Raw genomic sequence first — 9,623 nt, 5'->3', positions numbered from 1 at the left:
AGGGTGGGGACTTGGGCTGGACCCAGGCACCAGCAGCATGGTGGCCCTGTCCCTGTCCCCTTGTCTTCACCTGGCCCTGTCCTTGCTGTGAGCAGGGCAGCCTTGTCCTCTGGGATGGCCTTCATCCGAAGCACGGGGTTTTGGAGGAGCTGGGTCCTACTGTACTATTCCCCCCTAAACAAGGGAAATCCCAGCTGGAAACAAGGAGAAGAGGCCATGAAGGGCACGACAGGAAAGCTCAGCACGGTGCCCTGACCTGCCACGATGGCAGTGGCAGCTCCATCCATTGCTGGTGGCTGGTAAGAGGATGGGAAGAATGTGGGGAAGCTGCTCCAATGCTCTCCCTTACCTGCTTTGGGCCTTTTTGGGTGGGGAAACTCCCTCAAATCCCCCCAAGCTGAGCCGCCCTGTCCCCCCCTGGGATGGCAGTGCTCTCGTGGGGAGCCAGCGGCGTTTTATCCCACCCTGAGGAGACCCGGGCCTTTTGGGGAAGAGGTGGCAACATGGGACAGGCCGAGACTCCTTTCCCTGTGGCCACCGTGGCCCCCACGCACCTCCCTTGGTGCTTGAATGGTGCTGGGCCCTCCATCCCGGGGGAGAGGCAGGAGGGGGAAAAGGCCTCCTCAGCTTTAAACTCAGCTCCTCTCCCCCTGCTGTGACCCCACGGCCGGGCTGGCAGGGTGAGGGTCCCGCATCGCCACCGCCGCTGCCGTTGTTGGAGGCACCGGCCCTCGCTGGGAGCACGTGAATCCTCTAAACCCTCGGAATGGAGTTTCTCCCTTAAAAGCCGCCTGCGTTCTGCGGCCGGGCGGCTCTTGTCAAGCTGCCAGAGGAGGCCGGAGCAGCGTCACATGCCGCAAAGTTTTACAAGGCGAGAGCGAGCGTCTGGGGAGAGGGACGGGAGAGGGGACCGACGCACGCACGCACTCGGACGCGCACGCGGAGAAACCTCCTCCGGGCTCCCTCCGGCTCTCATCCCAACGTTTATTATTTTTTTTTTCCTTCCTTTTTTTTTTTTTTTTTTTTTTTTTGGAAGAACAAATTTTGGGGGGGTGGCGGGGGGGTTTTTTTCCGGGGGTTGGTGTGGGGGGGGGGGGGGGGGGGGGGAGAGGCTGGAGGTGGAAGGGGGGGAGCCGGTGGCTTGAATGCGAGAAAGTCCCAAATTTCCCTGGCCGAGTTGCCGAGATCGTCTGTGCGAAACTTAAAGGAGGAAAGACGTGGGGGGAGGAAGGGGGGGGGGGGAAATAATTAAAAAATAAAATATGATGACGTCACTCGGAGCAGGGGTGCCTTCCCTGCTGCCTGTCAGATGCGCCTGAAAAGAACAGGGCAATAAAACAACAGCCGCCTCTGTCTCCCTCGTTAAACACGGCACTAATTGGATGTTAATTTCTCCTTGCTCTTCTCGCTGCTCGATTGTGAGGGCTCTGCCTGGCTCTCCCTCTCTCGCTTCCTTTCTTTCCTGTTGCAATGCTCTTGGCAGCTCTGAGGGACTCTGGACTGTGCGCTCTCCTCCCGCTCGTGGACTGGAATAATTCAGGAGCTGGGAGAATTAAAAAAGACGAGGCGCAGGGGCGAACGGTTCAGAAACGGGGCGGGCGTGATGGATTTCGAGAGCTACTCTAATCTCCCCGTTTCCCGTGCATTGTCCTGCCGACTTGGAGCTATTCTCTTCCCATTTGATTTCTCTTCCCCCCCTTTCCTCTTGCGTTGGGTTTGGGCTGCCGGGCAAAAATATATGTTTCGGAAAAAAAAAAAAAAAAACCCAGAAAAAAAAGGCACCAAAAAAAAAAAGGAAAAAAAGGCAGGAAAAAATAGAAAAAAGGCTAAAAAAAAGGCAAAAAAGGCTAAAAAAAAGAAGAAAAAAGGGGGAAAAAAAGGGAAAGGAAAAAAAAGCCTGGTTCAATGACGACAAACCCCCAAACCTCCTCCCAGCTCCCCCCGTCTCACCGCGCTGCCTAAACCCTGCGTGGAAACAGGCGTTTTAGGGAGCCAGAGCAGGAAGTTGTTGTTCTCTGTCTTGCCCAGGTCATCCTTCCAGGGTACGTGTGCAAGGGCGGTGGGCGCGAGGGGCTCGGTGGGCACCCAGCAGCCGTCGGCCGCCCCCCCACGTTACCCCCGGCCGACGAGGCGGGTGCACAGCGGAGGGGGAGCGGGGGCCGCGTGGTGTTTTGGGGGACGCAAGAGGGGCCCAAGGGACAGGATGGGTGGGGGAGCGGAGGGGAGGGAGCGGGAGGCGGAGGTGGGGGGAGAGAGCGAGAGCCGGGGAGTAAAGTCCTACCTGGGATCGGTGCCAACTTCCTGCAAAGGGTTACAGACCCGCGGCTTTGAGAGCCCACCAGAGGCGAGTGCGCTCTTGTCACGGTTCCAAGGCGAGATGAAGGCAGCGGGAACAGGTACAGCAGATGCCGAGTGGCCTCGTTTGCCCGCCGAGCAGGGCTTCGGCTCGATTTAAACCTCGCCGACGAGGAGGCTTCAGTGCTCCCGCCGGCAGGGGCCTCGCCATCCCGGCACGAGGCCACCGGGGCCGTCGGGTGCCAAGGGTGGGGTGCGTGGGTCGGTGGAGGGGGGGGTGTGTGTGTGCATGGCAAGGGGGGGCCTCCGCTGCTCGTTCGCCTTCTTGCCGTTTGGATTAACATGCGGAAGATGCGCCTGTCACTTTGCTTACTGTCAGCGCCGGCTCGGGGATGGGTGACGGCTTTGTTCGGTGCAGCCGGGGGAGCTGTGCCAACTCGGACTTGGCAGGCGAAGCCGGGTGGGCAGGGAGAGGGGGACGAGGGAGCGGGAACGGCTGCTGGGGCGGCTGCGGAGGGACGTGGCCGCAGGCCCGCGTCTGAGCGCGGCGGGTTTCTGTTGGCGTGCGCCTCCCTCTCCCTCCCTCTCTCCCGCGCTCGCCTGCGCCCAGGCTGGTGCAGACAAAATGAAAACGTGTTTTGTTTTGGTTTTTTGGCATCTCCCCAGCAGCGCTACCAACCCCAGCTGCCCCCCCTCCGCTCCCTTCCCCAACCCAACGCGACTCCCTTTTACAATCGGCACAAACCAGGTGCTACAGCAGCAACAAAATAGGGCCAAAAATACCCCCTGGCACCCAAACCGCCCCCAATCCGCCACCCTTGGCAGCGACTGCTCCCAACCATCCTCCATGGTGGGTGGGTTGTTGTTTGTATGTGTATAAATTTTTTTTGTGCTCTTTTTTTTTCTCCCCCCATCGGGTCCCTCTCGCGTTGGGTGTGTGTGTTCCTATTCAAGGACCCGCCACCTCCTGTCGTGCTAAAACCAGGAAGGAGGGAGCCAAGGGCTCATTTCTGCCTGGACGCCGGGGCGGCGGGCGAGGGAGATGGCAATGGAGGACAAGAGGAGGGAGGAGAGGCATGGGCAGGCGGGAAAAGGAGCATGGGGAGGGCGGAAAAAAATAATCCACCTCCCTAGGCCTTTTGTTTAACCTGTGTAGAGGCAAAGAAAGGTCTTGGATTTTTTTTTTCCTCCCCATGTCCTTTTTTTTTGCCCTGTGCTTGAGCCTCATGGGGCGTTCTTGAGCCCAGTGGGGCAACTTTCCGGAGCGGGCGGTGTCGGAGGTTGATTTTTTGGGAGGTGGCGGGCTCGTCCCACGGGCGCGCGGCTCCGAGTGCAGGAATTCCTGCCAGCTTGCCTTTGTGCCAGCCTCCGTTGGCCTTGGGTGTCTCATTCGGATGGAGCCTGGCATCCAGGCACCGCCCATTTCTTGGCGTTGAGCTGCGAGGAGAAGGAAAGGGGAGAGAGCGAGCGAGAGAAGGGAAAAAAAAAGCTGTCTCACTCAAACTGGCCTTTCTCGGAAAAGGATCCTTCCCCGATGATTGTCCGGATAAGCGGAGCTAAATCCAGCCACTACTCCACAACAAAACCACTCTCTTCCACGGTGCGTCTCTCTTGCTGCCTTGGTACGAAATCGAACCTCACTCTTAATTTTGGGGTTTTTTTTTGGTTTTTTTTTTTTTGTTCGTTCGGTTGGGGTTTTTTTTTTGCTTTTGATTTGAAATAACGTTTTGTTCCTCCAGTTGCTCCGTTGCTTTGTTGTTGCTGTAACCTGCCTTCTCCCCGAAATCCCTTCCCGCCGAATCCTCCGGCCCTTGGTGCTAAAACACCCGACTTTAATCGGTCTCCTATAGAGGGATGTATAGCAGACAGGCAGGTCCCTACGTGCAGTGTTTGGAGCAGCACTGGAGGGTGATTTCTCTCCCCGCCCTCGCCCCACCACCCGGGACGTCCCCAAGAGCCACCCGGGGCTGGGTGCGTGTCACCCGGGCGCTTCTTAACTCCCCACCGAGCACCACCGAGGGGGGAAAAATATGTCGAATCATGTCGGATTTGCAATTCAACATGGCAGCCGCAGCAAACGTGGTGGGAGCTCCCAGCGCCGGGCACACGGCGGGCACGCTGCTCCCGGCCGGCCACGCCAGCACAGGCTGGGGGCACGGGGAGGGCGGCCGGAGGGAGAGGGAGGACGGGAGGACAGCAGCAAGGACAACCCGGGCGAGGTCAGGAGAGGAGGATAATTTTATATCGTTTTAGGGGGGGGCTGAATTACACCAGGAGCGATCCGGGAAGGAGGGAACTCAAGCAGTCTGGTTTTGTCAGCGTTAACTGTTTAGAAGCTGGCTGGTTTTCCACGCCTGGCACGGCGTGCCAGGGCTGGGGAGATGCCCGGGAGCGGGGCGGGAGCCGGCCGAGGGAGCGCTCCGGAGGCAGCTTTTCCTGGAGCGATGGCGGCCTTCGGGCCGAGCCAGGCGCTGCTGGGAGGAAGCTGCTTTTTGAAGGCACCGGGATGATTAACGGGGCCCTCCTCGGCCGCGCGGCACCTCCTGCCTCGTGGAGGTTCACGCCTCGCACCAGGGCGAGATTTGGCACCACCACACCGAAGCTCCTCAGGTCGGCCCGGCCCTGCCCGAGCCCAGGGGCTGCCCTGGCGCGGGTGAATCTGCCCTCTTTCTGTCAAACTTAATTTAGGCCTGTTTGGGACACAACAAAAGCAGCTTGTTTGCAGGGCAGGGTCCTCCTTCCCGGCCGCTGCACGCTCCACAGGCGCTCGGAGCCATGAAAGCCACCCCTCCTCCTTCACCAAATTTTTCCTCCTCGTCCCCCCTGCCCAGCCTCCCCACTCCTCCTCCTTTCTCTGGAAAAAGCCTTTTTCAGTGAGTGACATGTGGCCCTACAGTAAAATCTCTGAACTGGTCACAAAGCACCCAAATGCCCCGGCCCTACTTTGGCTCCGTGACCCACCAGCCTGCACTGGCTGTATCAGCCATGCTCCGGGAACATCCCCAAAATTGCCTCACCCAGCAGGATGGTGAGAGCCTCCCAGAGATGTTGTCCTGGCTGTTGCACATCTTCCTGACCTCAAAGGAGCTCTGTGACCTCGTGCACCTTGGTTTAGTGTCTGGGACGCCAGGGTCCAGCCCTGAACCCCCGTAGGTAGGTTTTCACAACCAACCTTCCTTCAGTTTGGAAGCTGAAATTCCCCTGTTGTAGGAGATGGGGGTAGTCAGGCATTTGTGGGGGTAGACCCCCAAAATGTGTTGGGATTCCCTCTTCAGCAGAGCTTGTGTACACACTAGGTTACATCCAGACCCTTAATTCCAGTGAGAAGGCAAGCACAAGTGTTTTACTCATCAGTCCAGCTTTTCCCTTGCAGATTATTTATACAAACAGGGGCTGGGGTGAAACCCGACCTTTCCTAATTTGCTCCCAATCCCTATTGCTTCCCTGGGAAAAGCTGGTGGAGGGCAGATATTAAAAAAAAACCCAAGCCACTGAAGCTCCTGTGAGCAGCCTGGGAGGAGAGAAAGTCTGAACTCAAGCAAGGCTCTTCTGACGTGTCCTAAGCAAAACATCTGGCACCCCTGGAAGCGCCGTCCAGCCAAGGGACACAGCTGTTTTATTCCACACAGCTCGCAGCAAAATAGGGCTTGTGCTTCCAGAACATGGCTCAGCAGAAAGGACGAATTCTCAAAATGGGGAGTTGGATCTTTCTGCTGTTTATTGCCTCTGAAAACCCAGTTTGCTTTTGGGCTGCTCTGCTCCATCTCCTGGCGGGAGACCAGGAGCTTTGCTCAAAGGCTAGAGCTTTGGTCGGCTGCTGTAACCCCCCAGCCAGCAGCAGAGCCACTCTGGACTTGCACAGACATTCCTGAGAGCAGGATCAGGCCCCCAGGTTTGTCGAGGGTGGCTCTGGGAAATTTCCTTTCCTTAAAAGGACCAAGTTTGGCCAAGGCAGAGTTTGGATTGTGATTTCCTCTTTTCTTTTTTTTTTTAAACCCACCCCCCCACACACTCTCTTCAACTCAGAGCAAAACTTAAATTGGTGAGAACTGCTTGATTTATAGCTGCAGAAAACGCTGAGCTCTGTGTTTCCACAGGCCAGACCCGAGGGGAAAAACTTCCCCTATGCTGGACCATCCATGTGAGCAGCTTCACCACTCCAGGGACCACTTCTGGTAGGCAGTGAGACTTAATTTGGGCTTTGTAGGCCCCATCCTCAGGCTTTCCACAAATTGTTCCAATGGATCTGGGGGGCAAAAGTTTTGCAAGATCCTTGTAGGAACCCATCCAAGGGAGAGCTGATGCTGGAAGCTTCATGCACCATGGAGAACACGGTGTCCAGACACATCCTGATCTGATCCACCCTCTACCACCCCACAGCTGGGCATCAGAAGAATGAACACCATTTATTTTCCTTCCTGCACCTCTCTCAGTCCCTAATTTCCCCCTGCTTTTTTTCTGTAGTACCAGTTTGTTGTGGTGGAATTGCTCGTAGCTACTGTTTAACTTCAATAATTGGCTGCTGCCAAAGGTGAGGCCTGGGAGGACAAAGCGAGGTGGCTGGTTTGTTTTTGTAGGGTTGCTCATGGGCACTGAGCTGTGCTGTCTGGCTCTGCAGTTGGAAAGCCCATGAGATACGCAGGGTTTGGCATGCTAAGGTCACTCACAGGATAGTCCTGGCCACAGGAAATGTAAGAGAAGTAGCCCAGTGAAGGACACAACCAACACGTGTGTGAAGCGAGGTCTGTGGAGTCTAAGAAGTGGTTGTTGTGATGAGGTGATGACAACCAAATATCACCCAGTTCTGGGGTTCTGGGAGGTCTGTGAGGTGGTGACTTTGTAAGCACCTCTGCTGCTCATTCCCACAGCAGTGCTGTTCTGTCCTGTGGCTGCTGCCAGCACCTCAGTGTCACTGCCCTGCTGGGCCTGGGAACAGAGGAGCAGCCTAAGGGAGATGGCCCTTCATCCCAGATCAGTCCAGGCTCATGCAGGACCAGGCAGGAGGTTTCCTCTCAGCTGCAAGACCATGACAAGCATTGTGCTGCTTCCTCCTTCTCCTTCCAGCTTGAGGGCTCTGCAGGGCAGCCACAGCCACCTTTGGCTCAGTCTTCGGGGTCTGGTTTGAACTCACGGGATGGTCTGTGCTGATGCTTCAGTGCCAGGCGTGGGGACCTGAAGCAGCTTTGCCTGGGCAGGGGAGTTCTGGGAGTAAACCCAAGAATTCAGGGAGTGGTTCTCCTGTCCTTCAGTCGTGGTTTGTTTGGCGCTGGGCATCAGCTCTGGTGAGGGGAATGGAGGCTGCAGGGGCAGCACATGGCATCCTGGCACATGGAACCTGAGTGGCTTGGGAGCAGGCAGCAGGATGGCAGCAGGATGGGAGCAGGATGGGAGCAGGCAGCAGGCTCATTTTCTTGTGCCTGAGCTCAGGTTGGGAGTGAAGGCACCCTGGGCATGCAAGAGAGAAGGTTCCAAAAGCCCAACTCAGAGCAACAGCTTGGGTTTTACTGTTTACTGAGCAGTTCTCATGTGAAGACTCCACCAAAAGTCAGGTCAGAGGCTGATACCAATGTAATCAACAGCTTCAGTTTCTGGGAGAAGGATCAGGATAAGAACCTGGGAGCTGAGCAGGCCCAAAGGCCTCTAGGATCATCCTTCCAGCCACTCTGCCTTGGAAGCACATTATTGCAGCTGAAGAGAGCTGGGATGGATGCAGAGGGACATGGATAAAGGGGCCTAGGAGGGCTTTGCTCCTTCTCCAAGCTGGCTGCACAAAATCCAAGCAGGTGATGAAACCCAACAACTCAGCAGCTCTCAGTCTCCCAGGAATAAGAATAGAGATGAGGTCACCAATAGCACTTTCGAGTCCAGTCTGGCCAGTTGTCCTACAGCCTGCTGGAGGTTGCCTCTGCTGTTTTCCATCCACGAAACTCCCTTCTCTCCCTGGCCCCATCAGCCATGTGCTGTTAACACACATCACACTCCACCCCAGGAGCGGCTGCACCTCAGCAGAGATGTGAGAACACACAATGATGTGTTGAACCCCAACACAGTCTCTGTTGTTCGACTTGCTCTTGTTAGTCCTGAAATCTTCCAGACTCTTCAGAGAGGCAGCAGCAAAAGAATAGTCTGGCAATGAGCTCCCAGAGTAGGGAAACCTGAGCTAGTGGAGCCTGTGCTGGATCTGACAGCCAGGATCGGCCCCTGACCTGAGGCTGGACCCAGCCATGCCTGAGCACTGTGGGAGTTCCCATCTGGATCTCAGTTTTGCAGTCCGGGCCCTGCCCTGCCCAGGGGATTAGCGAGATGCGGTTCCCCGGGCGGGGGAAGGGGCTAATGAACAGAGACAGGATAACGAAGCAGGTAAGGGCTTCCTGTACTTCGGGGCTCGGGAGGAAATCCTGCAGCTGGTGAATCTGGATACGATTAGTGTCCATTTCTCCCTGTGTAATCAACCCATCTGTTCATCCTTGCGCATCAGCCGCGCACGCCTCGTTGCAGGCAGATGCCTCCCGGGCACCGCTTTTATCCGTGTCTGCCATGGCCACTCCAGGCAGGCTGAGAACAAGGCTCGCTCTGAGCCGTGACGGCGTCTGCTCCCTGTCCCCGCTGGGATCGGCAGCGCAGGCCAGAGGGAGTCCCGGGAGAGCTGCTCCAACAAACCGGGATCGCTGCGAACAGCGGGACCGAGCCCAGGGAAAGCCTCTTCTCCGGGGGGAGGGCGGGCACCTCCTCCGAAGGGCTTTGAACAGGCGTTCGGAGGGATCGCTGTAACACAGAGATAAGCTCAGCTCTCCAGGCACTGCCCGCTCCTCCGAGCTCAGCTTTACCACGAGCTCCGAGCTCAGCTTTACCACGAGCAGGTAAAGGTGGATTATGTTCGGCTGCCCGGCTCCAAAGCCTCGTTCATCCCACGGGATCCTGAGGACGGGCTGTGCGGTCCCCACGTGGTCGTGGAAGGGACTGGGCTCTCAGCCCTGCTCTGTAAGAAACGCTGTTAAAGTTGGAAGGTGCTGGTGCAGGATCCTGAGGATTCATTTCACCTTCTTTTCCTTGACAATCTTGTCCAGCTATGCAAAAAACAGGTGGCAGCCCTGCATTGGCTTACAAATGTCAGGCCAATGTGTCAGCTTGGGCTGAAATGAAGTCAAAGGAGAAGCTGGTGTGTGGACCAATGTATTTTTTTGTAATGCAGTGGCTCAAGCTTGCATGGTCCTTTATGGCCTTCTGAAAGGTCAAGCTTGGTGACAGAGCTGGGACAAAAATCTACAGGTTTTTCCTGTAGATTCCAGTCCCAGTATCCTGTGGGACCTGCACTTATATGGGCTTTT

The 9,623-nt window shown here is 56.6% G+C and overlaps 1 protein-coding gene across 1 annotated transcript; it reads right to left on the bottom strand.

Moving 5' to 3' along the window:
- Positions 1-1,049: 1,049 nt before the first annotated feature.
- On the bottom strand, positions 1,050-8,729 carry LOC113960571 (vegetative cell wall protein gp1-like). The gene is made up of 3 exons (XM_027670205.1): positions 8,502-8,729; positions 2,282-2,906; positions 1,050-1,543 (listed from the first exon to the last, which is right to left on the bottom strand). The coding sequence occupies exons 1-3, from the start codon at positions 8,727-8,729 to the stop codon at positions 1,386-1,388; spliced, it is 1,011 nt and encodes a 336-aa protein (XP_027526006.1). The 3' UTR covers positions 1,050-1,385.
- Between the last annotated feature and the right edge of the window lie 894 nt (positions 8,730-9,623).

The sequence above is a fragment of the Corapipo altera genome, unplaced genomic scaffold, assembly GCF_003945725.1.
Source record: "Corapipo altera isolate COAL_440 unplaced genomic scaffold, ASM394572v1 77, whole genome shotgun sequence".
Lineage (NCBI taxonomy): Eukaryota > Metazoa > Chordata > Aves > Passeriformes > Pipridae > Corapipo > Corapipo altera.
The sequence above is the reverse complement of the archived record's forward strand: the minus strand, read 5'-3'. Positions and strand labels throughout refer to the sequence as shown.